The sequence below is a fragment of the Cherax quadricarinatus genome, chromosome 83 (assembly GCF_038502225.1).
Source record: "Cherax quadricarinatus isolate ZL_2023a chromosome 83, ASM3850222v1, whole genome shotgun sequence".
Classification (NCBI taxonomy): Eukaryota; Metazoa; Arthropoda; class Malacostraca; order Decapoda; family Parastacidae; genus Cherax; species Cherax quadricarinatus.
This window is the reverse complement of record NC_091374.1, coordinates 13648911-13674516: the sequence shown is the minus strand read 5'-3', so window position 1 is coordinate 13674516 and position 25606 is coordinate 13648911. Positions and strand designations below refer to the sequence as shown.

General features: G+C 39.9%; 1 protein-coding gene across 2 annotated transcripts in view; it reads right to left on the bottom strand.

The window, feature by feature from the left end:
* Nucleotides 1-25606, bottom strand: part of LOC128702108 (cytoskeleton-associated protein 5-like) — an 81207-nt gene that overhangs the window by 47351 nt on the left and 8250 nt on the right. For both annotated transcript variants that reach the window (XM_070102862.1, XM_070102863.1), the window contains 6 exons: nt 25066-25248; nt 24603-24705; nt 22231-22455; nt 18321-18508; nt 13334-13496; nt 3246-3419 (listed from right to left, as the gene is read on the bottom strand). In XM_070102862.1, the coding sequence (XP_069958963.1) occupies nt 3246-3419; nt 13334-13496; nt 18321-18508; nt 22231-22455; nt 24603-24705; nt 25066-25248 (1036 nt within the window). The remainder of the gene's footprint in view (nt 1-3245; nt 3420-13333; nt 13497-18320; nt 18509-22230; nt 22456-24602; nt 24706-25065; nt 25249-25606) is intronic.

Genomic DNA, 25606 nt, shown 5'->3' with positions numbered 1-25606 from the left:
CACTATATGCTGCTGAACATCCATCATATTTCCCCACAAAATCAAGACTTTCAGTATGCTAACATATATACCAACACAATTTTTTTTTTTTTTTTTTTTTTTACACAATGGCAGTCTCCCACAAATCACCAAGGCTGGGTGACCTGAGAAAGAAACACTTTCACCATCATTCACTCCACACACAAAAAACATAATATTCAAACACACACACAAGAAATACACAAACAAAACAAATACAAACATGCACGTACACACAAAAGTTATCGGAAGTAAGAAAGGATAGTTGGGAAGACTGCAAGAAAGCATTTGATACTGTACCTCACAAGAGACTGAGGCAAATACTTCAAGAAGTAGGCAGGAATAACTGGGGACATACTCTGGTGGATCAAGGAGTACCTTAGAGGAAGGAAGGAAAGAGTGATTGTCCAGGAGGAGATGCCAGAATGGGGAAGAGTATCAAGGGGTGTGCCACAAGGATTGGTACTAGAATCATTGTTGTTTCTAGTTTATGTGAAAAACATACCAGACAGAATTGCGTCAGATCTATTTGCTGATGATGTAAAACTAATGAGAATACAGACATATGAGCACAGGGAAAGGCTGCAAAATATTCTGGGCAAACAGTAGGGTTGGTAAGGTAAATGGTTGCTTGAATTCAATTCCAGCAAATGCAATGTTATGAAGTTACGGGAAGGAGCAAGAAGACTGGACACAGAATACAGACTTAGGAAAGAGGCTGCTGACCTCAATCGAAGAGAAGGACATGGGAGTAAGCCTAGTGCCTACCACATTGCCATAGGCTCACATCAACCGAATATCTTCTGCAACCAATGCTTGCCTGGTAAATATGAGTGTCCTTCAGAAATCTCAACCGATATATTCTGGGTACTTTATGCAACATTTGTGAAGACCATCTTAGAGTACACAGCACCAGAATGGAACCCACATCTGAGGAATCAAGTTAAGAAACTAGAGAGAGTGCAGAAGCATACAACAAGACTAATCCCAGAGCTAAGGGGTATGAGCTACAGGGAAAGGCTAAAGGAATTTAATGTAACAACAGAAGCACCAAGGGAGATATAACATACAAAATACTCCAGAGGAACTGATGGGGGCAGACAGGTACTGCTGCTTGAGAGGAAGGAAACAGGTAGTAGAGGTAAAGCTGGACTTTACAGACGAGTTACTAGAAAGTCATGAAGTATTTCTTCAGTCTCAGGGTGGCTAGGAAGTGAAATTACCTTGATGAAAAGGTGGTGGAGGCAGACTCCATACATTTTAAAAGGAGGTATGATAGGGCTCATGAGGCTAGGAGTGTGAATCTGGCAAGCAGTAAGTGGAGTGGCAGGGCAAAGAGCTAAGACTAAACTCTCTGAAACCACATGTACACACACGTACAACAGGTTACATATTGTATACACTTGTAATTTTTTTATTTTATTTTATTAACACATCGGCTGTCTCCCACCATGGTAGGGTGGCCTGAAAAAGAACAACTTTCATCATTTACTCCATCATTGCTTACACTGCAGTTATAAAACTGCAACATTAACACCCCTCCTTCAGAGTGCAGACACTGTACTTCCCATCTCCAGGACTCAAGTCTGGCCTGCCGGTTTCCCTGAATCTCTTCATAAATGTTACCTTACTCACACTCCAAGAGCATGTCCTAAACCATTTGTCTCCATTCGCTCCTATCTAACACACACACACACACATGCTTGCTGGAAGTCCAAGCCCCTAGCACACAAAACCTCCTTTACCCCCCCCCTCCAACCATTCCTAGGCCGACCTCTACCCCGCCTTCCCTCCACTACAGATTTATACACTCTCAAAGTCTTTCTATTTTTTCCATCCTCCCTACATGCCCAAACCACCTCAACAACCCCTCCACAGCCCTCTGGATAATAGTTTCAGTAATCTGGCACCTCCTCCTAATTTCCAAACTACGAATTCTCTGCATTATATTTACACCATGCATTGCTCACAGACATGATATTCCCACTGCCTTCAGCCTTCTCCTTGTTGCAACATTCACCACCCATGTTTCACACCCATATAAGAGTGTTGGTATAACTATACTCTCATACATTTCCCTCTTTGCTTCCATGGACAAAGTTCTTTGTCTCCACAGATTCTCCTAAGTGCACCACTCATCTTTTTTTCCCTCATCAATACTATGATTTACCTCATCTTTCATAGACCCATCTGCTGACACATCCACTCCCAAATATCTGAATACATTCACCTCCTCCATACTCTCCCTCCAATCTGATATCCAATCTTTTGTCACCTAATTGTTTTTATCCTCATCACCTTACTCTTTCCTATATTCACTTTTGATTTTCTTCTTTTACATACCCTACTAAACTCATCTGCCAACCTCTGCAATTTCTCTTCAGAATCTTCCAAAAGCACAGTGTCATCAGCAAAGTGCAACTGTGAAGACTCCCACTTTGTGTTAGCTTCTTTATCTTTTAACCCCACACCTCTTGCCAACACCCGAGCATTTACTCCTCTTACAGCCCCACCTATAAATATACTGAACCACCATGGTGACATCACACATCCTTATCTAAGGCCTACTTTTACTGGGAAATAATCTCCCTCTCTCCTACACACTCTAACCTGAGTCTCACTATCCTCATAAAAACTCTTCACTGCTTTTAGTAACCTACCTCCTATTCCATACATCTGCAACATCTGCCACATTGCTCCCCTATCCACCCTGTCAAATGCCTTTTCCAAATCCATAAATGCCACAAAAACCTCTTTATCCTTATCTAAATACTGTTCACCTACATGTTTCACTGTAAACACTTGGTCTATACACCCCGTACCTTTCCTAAAGCCGCCTTGTTTATCTGTAATTAAGGACATAAATTTATTCAAACTTGAAATATTTTCTCTAACAGTTCTATTATTTTCCAAGGACCAAAACGAAGCTGCCAAATATTGGTAGAATTTACAACCACGCTTACGGTGTTCCACCTTAGCAAAATGCCACTGCAAAAACTGCTCTATTAAAAACAGATAAAAAACTTAGTCATGCTAACTGCAGTTCTGAACATAAATGCACACTGATTAAAATGTCCGGATTATGCTCTACAGTATTTCTAAAGCTATAGCTTCTTTGTCTCTTGAGCCCCTGCATTTAGGTGCATGATCGATGCCCATGCCAACAGAAAATATTAGGCTTACCCTATGATAATTACCTAGTAATACTGACTAATAAAATTACTTACTTTGAGAACTTTAGTAAGATACTTGTGAAGTTCAGAACCATGAGCATTGTCAATTTTGGAGAAGTGACTGAGGATAGTTGTGCCGTATACTCTACATAGGGTGTGGATAACAGTTTTGATCGTGCGCAATGGCGTGTCCGACGGCCGCTCAGACCACGAGCTGACTGGATAAGCCTGGAAACAAAAATGGAAGAATAATTGTAAAGTTTAGCATTTGTGTCACAATGTATTAATTTTTAAATACATTGATACGTGTGTTGAGCAAATGTATTAATAATAAATATTGCAACTTTGGTCATTAAATTAGAACATTTAAGTTAAGGTTGGTAGACAGCAACCACCCAGGGAAGTACTACCGTCCTGCCAGATGACTGTGAAACAGAAACCTGTAACTGTTTTACATGATGGTAGGATTGCTGGTTTTCTTTTTCTGTCTCATAAACACGCTAAGATAACAGGGATATCTTGCTACTCCTACTTACACTTTGGTCACACTTCACAGACACGCACATGCATATATATATATACATACATCTAGGTTTTTCTCCTTTTTCTAAATAGCTCTTGTTCTTTTTTATTTCTTCTGTTGTCCATGGGGAAGTGGAAAAGAATCTTTCCTCCGTAAGCCATGCGTGTCGTATGAGGCGACTAAAATGCCGGGAGCAATGGGCTAGTAACCCCTTCTCCTGTATACATTTACTAAAAAAGAGAAGAAGAAAAACTTTATAAAACTGGGTTGCTTAAATGTGCGTGGATGTAGTGCGGATGACAAGAAACAGATGATTGCTGATGTTATGAATGAAAAGAAGTTGGATGTCCTGGCCCTAAGCGAAACAAAGCTGAAGGGGGTAGGAGAGTTTCAGTGGGGGGAAATAAATGGGATTAAATCTGGAGTATCTGAGAGAGTTAGAGCAAAGGAAGGGGTAGCAGTAATGTTAAATGATCAGTTATGGAAGGAGAAAAGAGAATATGAATGTGTAAATTCAAGAATTATGTGGATTAAAGTAAAGGTTGGATGCGAGAAGTGGGTCATAATAAGCGTGTATGCACCTGGAGAAGAGAGAAATGCAGAGGAGAGAGAGAGATTTTGGGAGATGTTAAGTGAATGTATAGGAGCCTTTGAACCAAATGAGAGAGTAATTGTGGTAGGGGACCTGAATGCTAAAGTAGGAGAAACCTTTAGAGAGGGTGTGGTAGGTAAGTTTGGGGTGCCAGGTGTAAATGATAATGGGAGCCCTTTGATTGAACTTTGTATAGAAAGGGGTTTAGTTATAGGTAATACATATTTTAAGAAAAAGAGGATAAATAAGTATACACGATATGATGTAGGGCGAAATGACAGTAGTTTGTTGGATTATGTATTGGTAGATAAAAGACTGTTGAGTAGACTTCAGGATGTACATGTTTATAGAGGGGCCACAGATATATCAGATCACTTTCTAGTTGTAGCTACACTGAGAGTAAAAGGTAGATGGGATACAAGGAGAATAGAAGCATCAGGGAAGAGAGAGGTGAAGGTTTATAAACTAAAAGAGGAGGCAGTTAGGGTAAGATATAAACAGCTATTGGAGGATAGATGGGCTAATGAGAGCATAGGCAATGGGGTCGAAGAGGTATGGGCTAGGTTTAAAAATGTAGTGTTAGAGTGTTCAGCAGAAGTTTGTGGTTACAGGAAAGTGGGTGCAGGAGGGAAGAGGAGCGATTGGTGGAATGATGATGTAAAGAGAGTAGTAAGGGAGAAAAAGTTAGCATATGAGAAGTTTTTACAAAGTAGAAGTGATGCAAGGAGGGAAGAGTATATGGAGAAAAAGAGAGAAGTTAAGAGAGTGGTGAAGCAATGTAAAAAGAGAGCAAATGAGAGAGTGGGTGAGATGTTATCAACAAATTTTGTTGAAAATAAGAAAAAGTTTTGGAGTGAGATTAACAAGTTAAGAAAGCCTAGAGAACAAATGGATTTGTCAGTTAAAAATAGGAGAGGAGAGTTATTAAATGGAGAGTTAGAGGTATTGGGAAGATGGAGGGAATATTTTGAGGAATTGTTAAATGTTGATGAAGATAGGGAAGCTGTGATTTCGTGTATAGGGCAAGGAGGAATAACATCTTGTAGGAGTGAGGAAGAGCCAGTTGTGAGTGTGGGGGAAGTTCGTGAGGCAGTAGGTAAAATGAAAGGGGGTAAGGCAGCCGGGATTGATGGGATAAAGATAGAAATGTTAAAAGCAGGTGGGGATATAGTTTTGGAGTGGTTGGTGCAATTATTTAATAAATGTATGGAAGAGGGTAAGGTACCTAGGGATTGGCAGAGAGCATGCATAGTTCCTTTGTATAAAGGCAAAGGGGATAAAAGAGAGTGCAAAAATTATAGGGGGATAAGTCTGTTGAGTGTACCTGGTAAGGTGTATGGTAGAGTTATAATTGAAAGAATTAAGAGTAAGACGGAGAATAGGATAGCAGATGAACAAGGAGGCTTTAGGAAAGGTAGGGGGTGTGTGGACCAGGTGTTTACAGTGAAACATATAAGTGAACAGTATTTAGATAAGGCTAAAGAGGTCTTTGTGGCATTTATGGATTTGGAAAAGGCGTATGACAGGGTGGATAGGGGGGCAATGTGGCAGATGTTGCAAGTGTATGGTGTAGGAGGTAGGTTACTGAAAGCAGTGAAGAGTTTTTACGAGGATAGTGAGGCTCAAGTTAGAGTATGTAGGAAAGAGGGAAATTTTTTCCCAGTAAAGGTAGGCCTTAGACAAGGATGTGTGATGTCACCGTGGTTGTTTAATATATTTATAGATGGGGTTGTAAGAGAAGTAAATGCGAGGGTCTTGGCAAGAGGCGTGGAGTTAAAAGATAAAGAATCACACACAAAATGGGAGTTGTCACAGCTGCTCTTTGCTGATGACACTGTGCTCTTGGGAGATTCTGAAGAGAAGTTGCAGAGATTGGTGGATGAATTTGGTAGGGTGTGCAAAAGAAGAAAATTAAAGGTGAATACAGGAAAGAGTAAGGTTATGAGGATAACAAAAAGATTAGGTGATGAAAGATTGAATATCAGATTGGAGGGAGAGAGTATGGAGGAGGTGAACGTATTCAGATATTTGGGAGTGGACGTGTCAGCGGATGGGTCTATGAAAGATGAGGTGAATCATAGAATTGATGAGGGAAAAAGAGTGAGTGGTGCACTTAGGAGTCTGTGGAGACAAAGAACTTTGTCCTTGGAGGCAAAGAGGGGAATGTATGAGAGTATAGTTTTACCAACGCTCTTATATGGGTGTGAAGCGTGGGTGATGAATGTTGCAGCGAGGAGAAGGCTGGAGGCAGTGGAGATGTCATGTCTGAGGGCAATGTGTGGTGTGAATATAATGCAGAGAATTCGTAGTTTGGAAGTTAGGAGGAGGTGCGGGATTACCAAAACTGTTGTCCAGAGGGCTGAGGAAGGGTTGTTGAGGTGGTTCGGACATGTAGAGAGAATGGAGCGAAACAGAATGACTTCAAGAGTGTATCAGTCTGTAGTGGAAGGAAGGCGGGGTAGGGGTCGGGCTAGGAAGGGTTGGAGGGAGGGGGTAAAGGAGGTTTTGTGTGCGAGGGGCTTGGACTTCCAGCAGGCATGCGTGAGCGTGTTTGATAGGAGTGAATGGAGACAAATGGTTTTTAATACTTGACGTGCTGTTGGAGTGTGAGCAAAGTAACATTTATGAAGGGATTCAGGGAAACCGGCAGGCCGGACTTGAGTCCTGGAGATGGGAAGTACAGTGCCTGCACTCTGAAGGAGGGGTGTTAATGTTGCAGTTTAAAAACTGTAGTGTAAAGCACCCTTCTGGCAAGACAGTGATGGAGTGAATGATGGTGAAAGTTTTTCTTTTTCGGGCCACCCTGCCTTGGTGGGAATCGGCCAGTGTGATAATAATAAAAATAATAATAAACCAATCTGCATGTAAAAGAAAAACAATCTACAATTCTCTCTACATTTTAACTGTACACAAAAATAAACAAGTAAAAAATCTAAATAAAGAAAACAAATGAATTACAAATAAAAAAATACATAAAACTTCAAATTAATATACAGATCATAAGTGAGATTTTTAATTTCCATGCCTACATCTTTTATCTTTATCCCAACGACTCTCACCACATCAAGGCGACTCAAAAAAGAAAACACATTCAACATCATTCTTTCAATCTGACTTTCCAAAACTGTTCTGATATTCCACAGGGGTTCAAAAATAAATGACAAATTTACTTCATGCCAAGCAATAGCAAGGTATAAAGCAGAACCATGAGCTAGAGCTCCTCTCCCCTCTCCTCACGAACTCATATATGCAACATACAGAATGTGATGAATGGTTTGAAAAACCGACAAGTTGAAGATTGAGACACTTATGCAGCATATGGGAATCTTTATTCAGGAAACGTTTCGCCACACAGTGGCTTCATCAGTCCAATACAAAGAGTAAGGCCTTACTCTTTGTATTGGACTGATGAAGCCACTGTGTGGCGAAACGTTTCCTGAATAAAGATTCCCATATGCTGCATAAGTGTCTCAATCTTCAACTTGTCAGTTTTTCAAACCATTCATCACAACTGTCAGACACTGCAGCATCATGGGATCTTGTTACAAAGAGTTCTTCAACACTTGTTCAACCTTTGGACGAAGACCTACTTCGATTAGTGGATGATACAACTATGACCCCGCCTCCGCCTGCTTCACCTCACTTCACTACAGTATATAAGCCACGTCTACGGCCCTATGCTTTACATTCTACAAGATTGATGGACTGAACACATCGACTCCAGGCTGAGGGACTGATTACCTCATACTCCTCCTCTCCTTACGCCTTACTCTTTGTATTGGACTGATGAAGCCACTGTGTGGCGAAACGTTTCCTGAATAAAGATTCCCATATGCTGCATAAGTGTCTCAATCTTCAACATACAGAATGCACAAAACATACAGGTAGTAAGTCAGTCGACAGCAACCACCCACGGAGATACTACTATCCTGCCAATTGAGTGTGAAATGGAAACCTGTAATTGTTTTACACAATAGAAGCAATGCTGGCATCTTTTGTCTCATAAACACCTAAGATAACAAGTACATTTTGCTACTATTACTTACATTTAGATCACACTACACATTCATGAACATGTATATGTATACACATCCATCTTAGTTTTCTTCTATTTCCTTAATAGATTTTTTAAACACATCTGCCATTTCCCACCGAGGCAGAGTGACCCAAAAAGAAAGAAAAACTCCCAAAAAAGAAAAAACTATCATTCAACACTTTCACCATCATTCACACACAATCACTGTCTTTGCAGAGGTGCTCAGATACAACAGTATAGTATAGTTCTTCTTATTTATTTCCATGGGGAAGTAGAAGAGAATCTTTCCCCTGTAAGCCATGCATGTCATGAAAGGTGACCAAGATGCTGGGAGTAAGGGGCTCATAACCCCTACCTCAGTGAGAGGGGGTCAGTGCATTGACATCTACATATATATATGTTATTGTAAAGATAACCCTAGCGCAGTGTTGTTACTGATCTACATCTATACATATATACATGTACATATTTTTTTTTTTTTCAACAAGTCGGCCGTCTCCCATCGAGGCACGGTGACCCAAAAATAAAGAAAATCCCCAAAAACAAAATACTTTCATCATTCAACACTTTCACCTCACTCACACATAATCAATGTTTTTGCAAAGGTGCTCAGAACACAACAGTTAAGAAGCATATACGTATAAGGATACACAACATATCCCTCCAAACTGCTAATATCCCAAAACCCCTCCTTTAGAGTGCAGGCACTGTACTTCCCATTTCCAGGACTCAAGTCCAGTTATATAAAAATAACCGGTTTCCCTGAATCCCTTCACTAAATATTACCCTGCTCACACTCCAACAGATCGTCAGGTCCCAAATACCATTCGTCTCCATTCACTCCTATCAAACACGCTCATGCACGCCTGCTGGAAGTCCAAGCCCCTCGCCCACAAAACCTCCCTTACCCCTTCCTTCCAACCTTTTCGAGGACGACCCCTACCCCGCCTTCCTTCTCCTACAGATTTAAATGCTCTCCATGTCATTCTACTTTGATCCATTCTCTCTAAATGACCAAACCACCTCAACAACCATTCTTCAACCCTCTGACTAATACTTTTATTAACTCCACACCTTCTCCTAATTTCCACACTCCGAATTTTCTACAATATTTACACCACACATTGCCCTTAGACAGGACATCTCCACTGCCTCCAACCGCCTCCTCGCTGCTGCATTCACAACCCAAGTTTCACACCCATATAAGAGTGTTGGTACTACTATACTTTTATACATTCCCTTCTTTGCCTCCATAGATAACGTTTTTTGACTCCACATATACCTCAACGCGCCACTCACCTTTTTTCCTTCATCAATTCTATGATTAACCTCATCCTTCATAAATCCATCTGCTGACACGTCAACTCCCAAGTATCTGAAAACATTCACTTCTTCCATACTCCTCCCGAATTTGATATCCAATTTTTCTTTATCTAAATCATTTGATACCCTCATCACCTTACTCTTTTCTATGTTCACTTTCAACTTTCTACCTTTACACACACTCCCAAACTCATCCACTAACCTTCGCAATTTTTCTTTAGAATCTCCCATAAGCACAGTATTATGAGCAAAAAGTAAGTGTGTCAATTCCCATTTTGTATTTGATTCCCCATAATTTAATCCCACCCCTCTCCCGAACACCCCTAGCATTTACTTCTTTTACAACCCCATCTATAAATGTATTAAACAACCATGGTGACATTACACATCCCTGTCTAAGACCTACTTTTACTGGGAAGTAGTCTCCCTCTCTTCTACACACCCTAACCTGAGCCTCACTATCCTCATAAAAACTCTTAACAGCATTTAGTAACTTACCACCTATTCCATATACTTGCAACATCTGCCACATTACTCCCCTATCCACTCTATCCATAAATGCAATAAAAACTTCCCTACCTTTATCTAAATACTGTTCACATATATGCTTCAATGTAAACACTTGATCTACACATCCCCTACCCACTCTAAAACCTCCTTGCTCATCCGCAATCCTACATTTTGTCTTACCTCTAATTCTTTCAATAATAACCCTACCGTACGCTTTTCCTGGTATACTCAATAAACTTATTCCTCTATAATTTTTACAATCTCTTTTGTCCCCCTTCCCTTTATATAAAGGGACTATAAATGCTCTCTGCCAATCCCTAGGTACCTTCCCCTCTCATACATTTATTAAACAAAAATACCAACCACTCCAACACTATGTCCCCCTGCTTTTAACATTTCTGTCATGATCCCATCAGTTCCAGCTGCTTTACCCCCTTTCATTCTATGTAATGCCTCACATACCTCCCCCACACTTACATTCTGCTCTTCTTCACTCTTAAAAGATGGTATACCTCCCTGGCCAGTGCATGAAATTACCGCCTCCCTTTCTTCCTCAACATTTAAAAGTTCCTCAAAATATTCTCACCATCTACCTAATACCTCCCTCTCCCCATCTACTAACTCCCCTACTCTGTTTTTAACTAACAAATCCATATGTTCCCTAGGCTTTCTTAACTTGTTTAACTCACTCCAAAAATTTTTCTTATTTTCATTAAAATTTCTTGACAGTGCCTCTCCCACTCTTTCATCTGCTCTCCTTTTGCACTCTCTCACCACTCTCTTCACCTTTCTTTTACTCTCCATATACTCTGCTCTTCTTATAACACTTCTGCTTTGTAAAAACCTCTCAAGCAAACTTTTTCTCTTTTATCACACCCTTTGCTTCATCATTCCACCAATCACTCCTCTTTCCTCCTGCCCCCACCCTCCTATAACCACAAACTTCTGCCCCACATTCTAATACTGCATTTTTAAAACTCATCCAACCCTCTTCAACCCCCCACTACTCATCTTTGCACTAGCCCACCTTTCTGCCAATAGTCGCTTATATCTTGCCCGAACTTCCTCCTCCCTTAGTTTATACACTTTCACTTCCCTCCTACTTGTTGTTGCCACTTTCCTCTTGTCCCATCTACCTCTTACTGTAACTGTAGCTACAACTAAATAATGATCCGATATAATCAGTTGCCCCTCTATAAACATGTACATCCTGGAGCCTACCATTAACCTTATATATATATATATTTTTTTATTGTGAAGCCACTTCTAGTTTCAGTGTCCCCAAAACTCTTAACTTTTTGCACTATTATAGGTTCGCTGGTATACTTAGTTACATTTTTCTGATCAGTGTGTACTAGCATTACCCAGGAGTCTCAAATTTTGACTTAGCAGAAACATGTTCATAGGGCAACTAGATCCCTATTATCTGGAGTGAACATTACCCAAGCTATAATCTCTTGATATTCTTTTTCTTACATAGTTGTTTTATAATGTCTTCAATTTATGTTCTGATGCACTGCTTAAGAGATAGATATATCATTCAAATGGAAACTCCTTATAGCTAACTTCAGTTTCTTCCAAATTCTGATGAACAAGGAGGCTTTAGGAAAGGTAGGGGGTGTGTGGACCAGGTGTTTACAGTGAAACATATAAGTGAACAGTATTTAGATAAGGCTAAAGAGGTCTTTGTGGCATTTATGGATTTGGAAAAGGCGTATGACAGGGTGGATAGGGGGGCAATGTGGCAGATGTTGCAAGTGTATGGTGTAGGAGGTAGGTTACTGAAAGCAGTGAAGAGTTTTTACGAGGATAGTGAGGCTCAAGTTAGAGTATGTAGGAAAGAGGGAAATTTTTTCCCAGTAAAAGTAGGCCTTAGACAAGGATGTGTGATGTCACCGTGGTTGTTTAATATATTTATAGATGGGGTTGTAAGAGAAGTAAATGCGAGGGTCTTGGCAAGAGGCGTGGAGTTAAAAGATAAAGAATCACACACAAAGTGGGAGTTGTCACAGCTGCTCTTTGCTGATGACACTGTGCTCTTGGGAGATTCTGAAGAGAAGTTGCAGAGATTGGTGGATGAATTTGGTAGGGTGTGCAAAAGAAGAAAATTAAAGGTGAATACAGGAAAGAGTAAGGTTATGAGGATAACAAAAAGATTAGGTGATGAAAGATTGAATATCAGATTGGAGGGAGAGAGTATGGAGGAGGTGAACGTATTCAGATATTTGGGAGTGGACGTGTCAGCGGATGGGTCTATGAAAGATGAGGTGAATCATAGAATTGATGAGGGAAAAAGAGTGAGTGGTGCACTTAGGAGTCTGTGGAGACAAAGAACTTTGTCCTTGGAGGCAAAGAGGGGAATGTATGAGAGTATAGTTTTACCAACGCTCTTATATGGGTGTGAAGCGTGGGTGATGAATGTTGCAGCGAGGAGAAGGCTGGAGGCAGTGGAGATGTCATGTCTGAGGGCAATGTGTGGTGTGAATATAATGCAGAGAATTCGTAGTTTGGAAGTTAGGAGGAGGTGCGGGATTACCAAAACTGTTGTCCAGAGGGCTGAGGAAGGGTTGTTGAGGTGGTTCGGACATGTAGAGAGAATGGAGCGAAACAGAATGACTTCAAGAGTGTATCAGTCTGTAGTGGAAGGAAGGCGGGGTAGGGGTCGGCCTAGGAAGGGTTGGAGGGAGGGGGTAAAGGAGGTTTTGTGTGCGAGGGGCTTGGACTTCCAGCAGGCATGCGTGAGCGTGTTTGATAGGAGTGAATGGAGACAAATGGTTTTTAATACTTGACGTGCTGTTGGAGTGTGAGCAAAGTAACATTTATGAAGGGATTCAGGGAAACCGGCAGGCCGGACTTGAGTCCTGGAGATGGGAAGTACAGTGCCTGCACTCTGAAGGAGGGGTGTTAATGTTGCAGTTTAAAAACTGTAGTGTAAAGCACCCTTCTGGCAAGACAGTGATGGAGTGAATGATGGTGAAAGTTTTTCTTTTTCGGGCCACCCTGCCTTGGTGGGAATCGGCCGGTGTGATAATAAAAAAAAAAAAACATTATAGAGTACAGACCATCATTCAGCTTCAGTCCTAAGTAATTTCCTGAAAATGTGGAGTAAATCTTTTAGCAATATATGAAATGAGAGGATTGCAAGCATTATTCCTTACCACTAGGAAATTATGGACATCGAAAAGTATTTGGTCGAGATCAAGGTCATTAGTGCGGGAGGGAAGGATACGTATCACCTTCCAGTTACATTTCATCACCAGTTCAGTGAACTTGCACCCACCACCACTACCCACACTCTCGTGCAGCAACTTCAATAGGGCACTGGAGATGGAATGAAAAATAAAGCCTTGTTATTAACAAATGTATCTACATCTTGGGTCATTCCAAAATTATCTAAATACAAACAGAGGCCAAAATTTGAATATCCTATTCTATAACAAATGAATACAAAATAGAAAATACTTGATGCTAAACTGGTAAGAGTTATACAGAGCCTGGGAGATGATCAAGTTTGATAACAGCAAGGGAAGGGCAGCTCAAATTACTTATAAGAATAATCCTATGCCAGTATCATTGCCACAAGAACTGCCTACCTCCACTCACTCAATTTTTTCTAATCATACTTTTAACATCTTATTTCCATTTGACAGAGTACACTCTGAATAGTTTAAAGTAAATAACACAAAGGCACAATACTGTGACTGGAACAATACACAAATAACCCGCACAAAGGAGAGAGGAGCTTACGACGACGTTTCGGTCCAACTTGGACTATTTACAAAGTCACACTAACAAGGGAGAGAAGGAGGGAGTAAATATAGGCCAGCAGACAGGGACGGGACAAGAGAGGTAGTAGAGGAAGACGAGAAGTAGTGGTAGAAGTAATAATAGTAGTAGTGGAGACAGTCAAAGACTAAGAAAGAGGAGCACTGCAAGGGAGTTAGGGGCCCACAAAAGGTAGGAACAAGAACAGAGGGGAAAAAAATAAATAATAATAATAAAATAATAATAAGTGGAACAGAATTCTTCCTCTGTAAGCCATGTGTGTTGTAAGAGGTGACTAAAATGCCGGGAGCAAGGGGCTAGTAACCCCTTCTCCTGTATAAATTACTAAATTTCAAGAGAAACTTTTGTTTTTCTTTTTGGGCCACCCTGCCTTGGTGGGATACGGCCGGTTTGTTGAAAGAAAGAAGAAAGAATGAATAATAATAATAATGGACCAAATACCCAAGACAGAAGAAAGAAAACCCAAAGGAGAAAGAGGAAAGACGAAAGGTGAAGAGGGAGGAGGAGGAAACAAGAATCAGGTTAAGTCATGGGTGTTCTGAAGTTTGGAGCATTTTATAATGTAATGGGAAAGGAAGGCATCTACAAAGACAAAGCCAGGACTAAGATTCATAAAAGAAAAGTTGTGTATAAGGGAGGATTCCACAAGACAGTGACTGTCAAAGTTGGACACAGGGTAGACAGTCTGGGCAGAAGACCAGTCAATAGGATGACTGTGATCTCTGACATGACAGAAAAGAGCACTGTTTGTGATGGCAAGCCTAACACTACTTTTATGCTCCCCATGTCTGTCAAAAAGAGAACAGCCTAAGTATTGAAGAGGACAAGATGAACACAAAATAGAGTAGACACCAGAAGAATCTTTAGAGGGAGGAGAGGTATGAACCCTCTAGATTGGTGGGAAGAGCGTTAGTCTAGGAAAAACTAAGTGTGATGTATAAAGAACGGAGAGAGTTGTTGAGATTATAGAGACTGGAAAGTTTAGCGGAGGAGAAGACAGTCTATGAAATGGGAAGGGTAGCCAAGACGGGAAAATGAATTATGAAGACTGCAAATTTCTGATTCAAGGAACTGAGGATCACAAATGCAGAGAGCACAGAGAAAGAGAAAGATTATAACACTTTTCTTGACAGAAGAAGCATGATAATTAAAGTAGTGAATGTATATGCCACTGCGCAGTACACGGAAAAAGCAAAACCTGTATCTGAACAGTGGACGTGAACATCAAGGAAAGGCAGCAAGGAATTAGATTCTTATTCAGCTTTAAACTACTACTACCTCTACCACTACTTCTCATCTTCCTCTACTACCTCTCTTGTCTCATCCCTGTCTGATGGCCTATATTTACTCCCTTCTTTCCTTTCTGTCAGTGTGACTTTGTAAATGGTCCAACTTTTTATTATTAACACACTGGCCGATTCCCACCAAGGCAGGGTGGCCCGAAAAAAAAAAACTTTCACCATCATTCACTCCATCATTGTCTTGTCAGAAGGGTGTTTTACACTAGTTTTAAAACTGCAACATTAACACCCCTCCTTCAGAGTGCAGGCATTGTACTTCCCATCTCCAGGACTCAAGTCCGGCCTGCCAGTTTCCCTGGATCCCTTCATAAATGTTACTTTGCTCACATTCCAACAGCACATCAAGTATTAAAAATCATTTGTCTCCATTCACTCCTATCAAACATGCTCACGCATGCCCGCTGGAAGTCCAAGCCCCTCACACACAAAACCTCCTTTACCCCCTCCCTCCAACCTTTCCTAGGCCGACCCCTACCCCGCCTTCCTTCCACTACAGACTGATTGTTAGGTAAGACACATATGCAACAGTTAGGTATCTTTATTTCGAAACGTTTCGCCTACACAGTAGGCTTCTTCAGTCGAGTACAGAAAAGTTGATAGAAGCAGAAGATACTTGAAGACGATGTAATCAGTCCATCACCCTTAAAGTTTTGAGGTGGTCAGTCCCTCAGTCTGGAGAAGAGCATTGTTCCGTTGTCTGAAACAATATTGTTTCAGACAACGGAACAATGCTCTTCTCCAGACTGAGGGACTGACCACCTCAAAACTTTAAGGGTGATGGACTGATTACATCGTCTTCAAGTATCTTCTGCTTCTATCAACTTTTCTGTACTCGACTGAAGAAGCCTACTGTGTAGGCGAAACGTTTCGAAATAAAGATACCTAACTGTTGCATATGTGTCTTACCTAACAATCTGTCGATATTTTATACCATTTTAATGTTCACTACAGACTGATACACTCTTGAAGTCATTCTGTTTCGCTCCATTCTCTCTACATGTCCGAACCACCTCAACAACCCTTCCTCAGCCCTCTGGACAACAGTTTTGGCAAGCCCGCACCTCCTCCTAACTTTCAAACTATGAATTCTCTGCATTATATTCACATCACACATTGCCCTCAGACATGACATCTCCACTGCCTCCAGCATTCTCGCTGCAACATTCATCACCCATGCTTCACACCCATACAGGAGCGTTGGTAAAACTATACTCTCATACATTCCTCTCTTTGCTTCCAAGGACAAAGTTCTTTGTCTCCACAGACTCCTAAGTGCACCGCTCACTCTTTTCCCCTCATCAATTCTATGATTCACCTCATCTTTCATAGACTCATCCGCTGACACGTCCACTCCCAAATATCTGAATACATTCACCTCCTCCATACTCTCTCCCTCCAATCTGATATCCAATCTTTCATCACCTAATCTTTTTATCCTCATAACCTTACTCTTTCCTGTATTCACTTTTAATTTTCTTCTTTTGCATACCCTACCAAATTCATCCACCAACCTCTGCAACTTCTCTTCAGAATCACCCAAGAGCACAGTGTCATCAGCAAAGAGCAACTGTGACAACTCCCACTTTATGCGTCATTCTTTATCTTTCAACTCCACACCTCTTGCCAAGACCCTCGCATTTACTTCTCTTACAACCCCATCTATAAATATATTTAACAACAACGGTGACATCACACATCCTTCTCTAAGGCCTACTTTTACTGGGAAATAATCTCCCTCTTTCCTACATACTCTAACTTGAGCCTCACTATCCTCGTAAAAACTCTTCACTGCTTTCAGTAACCTACCTCCTATACCATACATCTGCAACATCTGCCACATTGCCCCCCTATCCACCCTGTCATACGCCTTTTCCAAATCCATAAATGCCACAAAAACCTCTTTAGCCTTATCTAAATACTGTTCACTTACATGTTTCACTGTAAACACCTGGTCCACACACCCCCTACCTTTCCTAAAGCCTCCTTGTTCATCTGCTATCCTATTCTCCGTCTTACTCTTAATTCTTTCAATAATAACTACCATACACTTTAGCAGGTATACTCAACAGACTTCTCCCCCTATAATTTTTGCACTCTCTTTTGTCCCCTTTGCCTTTATACAAAGAAACTATGCATGCTCTCTGCCAATCCCTAGGTACCTTACCCTCTTCCATACATTTATTAAATAATAGCACCAACCACTCCAGAACTATATCCCCACCTGCTTTTAACATTTCTATCTTTATCCCATCAATCCCAGCTGCCTTACCCCCTTTCATTTTACCTACTGCCTCACAAACTTCCCCCACACTCACAAGTGGCTCTTCCTCACTCCTACAAGATGTTATTCCTCCTTGCCCTATACACAAAATCACAGCTTCCCTATCTTCATCAATATTCAACAATTCCTCAAAATATTCCCTCCATCTTCCCAATACCTCTAACTCTCCATTTAATAACTCTCCTCTCCTATTTTTAACTGGCAAATCCATTTGTTCTCTAGGCTTCCTTAACTTGTTAATCTCACTCCAAAACTTTTTCTTATTTTCAACAAAATTTGTTGATAACATCTCACCCAAGTTGGACCGAAATGTCGTCGTAAGCTCCTCTCTCCTATGTGTGGGTTATCTATGTAGTTTAAAGTATCCTAAAGTATTAGTTTGTTAGTCCTGGCTTCTTTTGGTTTATTGCACTATCTGAACATTAGGTTACTCGAGACATATTCATGAATGTTTTTCCTGTTTCTCTCATTCTACTCAACGTTCTGACAATATCTTATCCCGTACAGGGTTTCCAACTAATGAACAAGATGCATTCCTGAAAACTACTCATAATACTGAATCTATTTTCCCAGATACCCATGCAATTAACATGAACAAGTATCCAAGGAATAATATTTTATAAGTAATTTCATTATTTAAACTAAGAAATTGAAAACATACTACCTGGACCTCCTACTCACATCTACAACATTGCAAGCTCCTGATGATGTGTTGACTGCAACACTAAAGGCCAACAGCTATCATTCACATGTCCTTCCAACATAAGTAAGACTCACCTGAATACATGAGTGAACTGTGCCTTTTCAACTATACGAACTACTAGCACATTAATTGCGCGAATAATCTGGGGTCCATCCTCCAACTGAGAAAGGCGGGGATCTAACAAGATGTGAATAAGAACGTGTACTACATCTCTGAGAACATCTCTTGTTGCTTTTGTTCCGAGCTGTTTGTTATTGAAAATCTGTTGAAGAAAGTCAATTATCATATCTGCTTCATTGATACCCATAGTATACTACACAGTACTATTTATTTTAGGTTTTGACAAGAACAACAACAACAAAAAAAATACATGCAATATATGCTAGCTTCAAATGATTGAAGATAATAGCAGTTTCCAGGACATTTACATAACCTTTAACTGTCAAATTACCAGGTAGTTATTTTTTTTTTTCAACAAGTCGGCCGTCTCCCACCGAGGCAGGGTGACCCAAAAAGAAAGAAAATCCACAGAAAGAAAATACTTTCTTCATCATTCAACACTTACACCTCACTCACACATAATCACTGTTTTAGCAGAGGTGCCCAGAATACAACAGTTTAGAAGTATAAACGTATAAAAATACACAATATATCCCTCCAAACTGCCAAAATCCCAAACACCTCCTTTAGAGTGCAGGCATTGTACTTCCCATTTCCAGGACTCAAGTCCGGTTATATAAAATAACCGGTTTCCCTGAATCCCTTCACTAAATATTACCCTGCTCAAACTCCAACAGCTCGTCAGGTCCCAAATACCATTTGTCTCCATTCACTCCTATCTAACATGCTCACGCACGCCTGCTGAAGTCCAAACCCCTCACCCACAACACCTCCTTTACCCCCTCCCTCCAACCTTTTCGAGGACAACCCCTACCCCACCTTCCTTCCCCTAAATTTATACACTCTCCATGCCAATCTACTTTGATCCATTCTCTCTAAATGACCAAACCACCTCAACAACCCCTCTTCAGCCCTCTAAAATTTTTGTAACTCCACACCTCCTAATTTCCACACTCTGAATTTTCTGCATAATATTTACACCACACATTGCCCTTAGACAGGACATCTCCACTGCCTCCAACCGCCTCCTCGCTGCTGCATTCACAACCCAAGTTTCACACCCGTATAAGAGTGTTGGTACTACTATACTTTCACACATTCCCTTCTTTGCCTCCAAAGATAACATTTTTTGTCTCCACATATATCTCAATGCACCACTCACCTTTTTTCTTTCATCAATTCTATGATTAACCTCATCCTTCATAAATCCATCTGCTGACACGTCAACTCCCAAATATCTTAAAACATTCACTTCTTCCATACTCCTCCTCCCCAATTTGATATCCAATTTTTCTTTATCTAAATCATTTGATACTTTCATCACCTTATTTTTTCTATGTTCACTTTCAACTTTCTACCTTTACACACACTCCCAAATTCATCCACTAACCTTTGCAATTTTTCTTTAGAATCTCCCATAAGCACACTATCATCAGCAAAAAGTAACTGTGTCACTTCTCATTTTGTATTTAATTCCCCATAGTTTAATCCCACCCCACTCCCAAACACCCTAGCATTTACTTCTTTTACAACCTCATCTATAAATATATTAAACGACCATGGTGACATTACACATCCCTATCTAAGACCTACTTTTACTGGGAAGTAGTCTCCCTCTCTTCTACACACCCTAACCTGAGCCTCACTATCCTCATAAAAACTCTTTACAGCATTTAGTAACTTACCACCTATTCCACATACTTGTAACATCTGCCACATTGCTTCCCTTTCCACTCTATCATATGCCTTTTCTAAATCCATAAATGCAATAAAAACTTCCCTACCTTTATCTAAATACTGTTCACATATATGCTTCAATGTGAACACTTGATCTACACATCCCCTACCCACTCTAAAACCTTCTTGCTCATCCGCAATTCTACATTCTGTCTTACCTCTAATTCTTTCAATAATAACCCTACTGTATGCTTTTCCTGGTATACTCAGTAAACTTATTCTATAATTTTTACAATTCTAGGTAGTAGGTTGGTAGACAGCAACCATCCACGGAAGTACTACCATTCTGCCAAGTGAGTGTAAAACGAAAGCCTGTAATTGTTTTACATGATGGTAGGATTGCTGGTGTCTTTTGTCTCTCTCATAAATATGCAAGATTACAGGTACATCTTGCTACTTCTTCTTACACTTAGGTCACACTACACATACATGTACAAGCATATATATATACATACCCCTCTGGGTTTTCTTCTATTTTCTTTCTAGTTCTTGTTCTTGTTTATTTCCTCTTATCTCCATGGGGAAGTGGAACAGAATTCTTCTTCCGCAAGCCATGTGTGTTGTAAGAGGCAACTAAAATGCCGGGAGCAAGGGGCTAGTAACCCCTTCTCCTGTATATATTACTAAATGTAAAAGGAGAAGCTTTTGTTCTTCCTTTTGGGCCACCCCACCTCGGTGGGGTATGGCCGGTGTGTTGAAAGAAGAAAGAAATATGCAAGATTTCAGGTACGTCTTGCTACTTCTACTTACACTTAGGTCACACTACACAAACATGTTCAAGCATATACACACACACACCCCTCTGGGTTTTCTTCTATTTTCTTTCTAGTTCTTGTTCTTGTTTATTTCCTCTTATCTCCATGAGGAAGTGGAATAGAATTCTTCCTCCGTAAGCCATGTGAGTTTTAAGAGGCGACTAAAATGCTGGGAGCAAGAGGTTAATAACCCCTTTTCCTGTGTATATTACTAAATGTAAAAGGAGAAACTTTCGTTTTTCCTTTTGGGCCACCCCGCCTCGGTAGGATACAGGCGGTGTGTTGAAAGAAGAATTTTTACTATCTCTTTTGTCCCCCTTCCCTTTATATAAAGGGATTATACATGCTCTCCGCCAATCCCTAGGTACCTTCCCCTCTTTCATACATTTTTTTTTTCAACAAGTCGGCCGTCTCCCCTGCTTTTAACATTTCTGTCATGATCCCGTCAGTTCCAGCTGCTTTACCTGCTTTCATTCTACGTAAGCACCTCCCCCACACTCGCATCCTGCTCTTCTTTACTCCTAAAAGATGGTATACCTCCCTGGCCAGTGCATGAAATTACAGCCTCCCTTTCTTCATCGATATTTAAAAGTTCCACAAGATATTCTCGCCATCTACCCAAAACCTCCATCTCCCCATCTACTAACTCCCCTTCTCTGTTTTTAACTGACAAATCCATTTGTTCCCGAGGCTTTCTTAACTTGTTAAACTCACTCCAAAATTTTTTGTTTTCATTAAAATTTCTTGACAGGACCTCATTTGTCATACTTACAAATTTATTCAATATTAACATTTTCATTTACTGTTATTAGCACATTTCCTTTTCTATTTTACTTTTAATAATTTTTCTAGCTATAGTTTCAACCTGTTTATATCAGGTGACAAAAAATTGGTGTCAAGAAAATGATGGCTTCAGTAAGCACGCAGAAACTAAGTGGGAAATAATACATAACAGGAAAAATAAGACATGTAGTGCATAAATATGCAAATTATGTGAAATGAGAATGAACTGCTAGAGAATTGTTGAAAGTCAAGAAGAGAACAATGAAAAAAAAAAAAAAAATGTATGCATGTAGACTAATTTTCTAAACAGAACGAAGAACCAAGAATATAGATAGCAATCAAAGGATTCAGCCCTAATACATATCTTCAGGACTTTGACAGCAAATTTATGTTACTAGGCAATGAATTTGATTTGTTTTTGTGATAATACACTGAGAACATTAAACCTAGCCTGTGAAATGGCTGAAACACTAAGTGATGAGGGTATCACCATATTATGACAATAGAAAACAGGGTAGTGACAAATGCAAGACCACACAAAATATTTAACTGTTAGATACTTTACCAAGAAAAATATACAAATGCCTACCATCATCAAGCAGTTCGTTAGTGACCGATAGATTTTTATACACTCTTCCTTATTGACATTAGGGTTTGCCATTTTTGTATTGAGGACTAGACGATACTGAAGTGTGGCCACAATCAGAAGCTGATCTATGTGAGGAGCCAGTTCACAACACCGCTCTTCTGACTGCAGTACCTCATCCAACTGTGATAAAGCTGTTATAACAGTATTGGCATCTGGAGTGGCAACCTGTTAAAATGCAAAGATTAATTGTAGTAAGTTAATGCACACTTTCACACATTAGAAAATGACACAAGAATAATTCTTTTCTTTTTACTCCTTTCCAAAAAAATGCAAGCCTTGTTTGAAAACATGCTTGAAATTTCTCATGACTAATGAGTTGTATACTGAATTTAGATTTATACACAGATTATTAATGTGTTGCTCAGGTATTATTGAGTATCTTTATTACCTTTGTTTTTGAAACAGAACTAACACAATGTAATACTTGAATACAGCAAAGTTCTCAAAATACCTTTACAATCTCTACCTTTGACAAATACAATTACTGCCAGTACCACAGGATGAGAGATTGATAAAATATTGTTAGTGCGAGATGAATGGAATACATTTGAAGATGTAAACTCCATAAACAATTCAAAATGATAAATTTGGAGAAAACCCATAGGTCATGGGAGTTATCACACCTGCAACAGATAATAAACAGTTGAGGCAGTCATGGAGATGGAGTCCATACCACAAACAAAATTAGGCAAGACACTGTTTCCATCACTAAGTGTGTGTATATACACTTGATGCAAATAAGAGGTCCTAAAATACTGAATAGATAAAGTTATCAATTAATTTTACCACATCAAATATATCAACTTTTTTTAAAGGAATACACAAATAGCTCGCACATACGAGAGAGGAGCTTACGACGACTTTTTGGTCCGACTTGGACCATTTACAAAGTGTGGCTTTGTAAATGGTCCAAGTCAGACCGAAATTTTGCCATAAGCTCCTCTCTCCTATGTGCAGGTTATTTGTGTATTGTTCCAGTCACGGTATTGTGCCTATGTGTTATTTTTTAAAGGATATTGTATCCTACTAGCTTCAGTGACATTTAAACATCTTAGGTATGTTTATAGTGAGCCCCAGCTCCTGGGCCCTGCCCCTCACTAGATACACTCATGGCAGGAGTACTAAATTCATAAGGGGCACAAAGCACCTGAAAGAACGAGGCAATAAGAATTGGTCTAACTAATATTTAAGGGATGGATGGTCCAATTCTTTAAGTCAAGTGCCCCTCATCTACATCTAGGCACCTTAACCATCAAGTGAGTTTTTTAAGAGGCTCCATCATTCCATAGGTTTTAGAATATCTACTTTTGAATCCATCTGTTGAGGTGACCAGTACTTCCCTCTGTTGGTGCATTGACTCGCCACTCTTATAGTGAAGTTATGTATCTCGGGCTCATTTAACCCTTAAACTGTCCCAAACGTAGATCTACGATTGCGTGCGTAGCACTCCAACCTTGATTTTCTCCATAAAAAAGCGTGTGCAGGTTTGGTACCAATTCCTGCAGGACCTTCCAAGTGTATATTATCACGTATCTCTCTCACCTGCATTCCAGGGAATACAGACCAAGGACCTTCAACCGTTCCCAGTAATTTAGGTGCCTTATCGTGCTTGTATGTGCCGTGAAAGTTTTTTGTATATTCTCCAGGTTTGCAATGTCGCCAGCCTTAAAGGGGGCTGTTAGTGTACAGCAGTATTCCAGCCTAGAGAGCACAAGCGATTTGAAGAGAATCATCATCGGCTTGGCATCCCTAGTTTTGAAAGTTTTCATTATCCATCCTACCATTTTCCTAGCAGATGAGGTAGATACATTTAGTGGTCTTTGAAGGCGAGGTCCTCTGACATTATCACTCCAAAGTCCTTCACGTTACTTTTCCGCACAATCCGCAATCATTATAGAGTAGCTTTAGTTTTGTCTGAAACACTAAGCATAATACAGACTCTGTAACTGTACTAATCCTTCTATGTAACTGACAATAAAAAAGGCATAATACCATTACTGGAACAATACACAAATAACTTGCACATTGGAGACAAACTTAAGACTGTTTTGGTCTGACTTGGACCATTAACTAATCACGCAGAAAAGTGCGAAGTAAATATATGATATATAGCAGGTAGGGGTAGTTTCACTACTTATTTCCCACCCCCTCTCATATATTCTGGCTCCCTTCCCTTTGCACATCTCTGTGCAACTAGTTAATGTCCAAGTCAGACCAAAATGTCATCACAAGTTTCAGTCTATGTGCAGGTTATTTGTGTACTCTCTATGTACTTTATTTTTTATTATTTTATAGTGCGTAATTTAGCATACCTGAGATATGACCATATTGATAGCCTGAGCTGCTCCCTCAGTCTCTAACGTTTGGGCAGAGGTAATTGGTCTAGACACTGAGCTGAACCCAGGTCTGGTTAATCTGAAAATAGATGCAGTCTTTATAACAAAATGCATATCCTAAGAAATTCCAAAACAAACATCAAGGGCACACTGGCCCTAAAGTCAATCAGTTATCCCACTGTCAGTGTATGTTTACCCTTCTCCACAAGCTATGTAACTTTGCTATATCATTTGGAAATTTTTTTACTTAAAACACAATAATTTTACCTTTACTGGTTCAATGTTTGGACCTTCTGTTTCTGAACTCATTAAGAATCCTTAATTAGTGTCTAGGCATGGGGTAAATATTAATTACAGTATCCTGACAGTTAGGATGATTGTTTTAGGTATTTTCCATACAAGAAGATATTGAAATAAAACAGATTTATTACAAGCTTACCTGGAAGCAGGTGTGGGACAAATTGGTTTATAATTGAGTAAGGAAGCCATGTCGGGGATTTCTTCTAAGTTATACTGTGGTCTGTCTGCATTATCATTGTCCTCCAAAAGTTTTTCAATAAGCCCATAATCAATTTTGAATGGAGTATTCACATTGCTAGGCTGCTGGCTCCTCATCCCAAACCTGGAAATGGTTTAACTAATGACCATGACTTCCAGAAGATCTAAAATGCTGGTTACTCATCTCAAACCTAAAAATGGCTTAACAAATGACTATTACTTCTGATGAAATATCTTGCATTTTTTCTTTTTGGATAACACTGCCTCGGTGGGAAACGGCTGACGTGTTAAAAAAAAATTTCCAGTTATTTTTTTTGTAACAAGTCATCTGTCTCCCACCAAAGCAGGGTGACCCAAAAAGAAAGAAAATCCCCAAAAAAGAAAATACTTTCATCATCATTCAACACTTTCATCTTACTCACATATAATCAATGTCTTTGTTGAGGAGCTCAGATACAACAGTTCAGAAGCAAATATAAAGA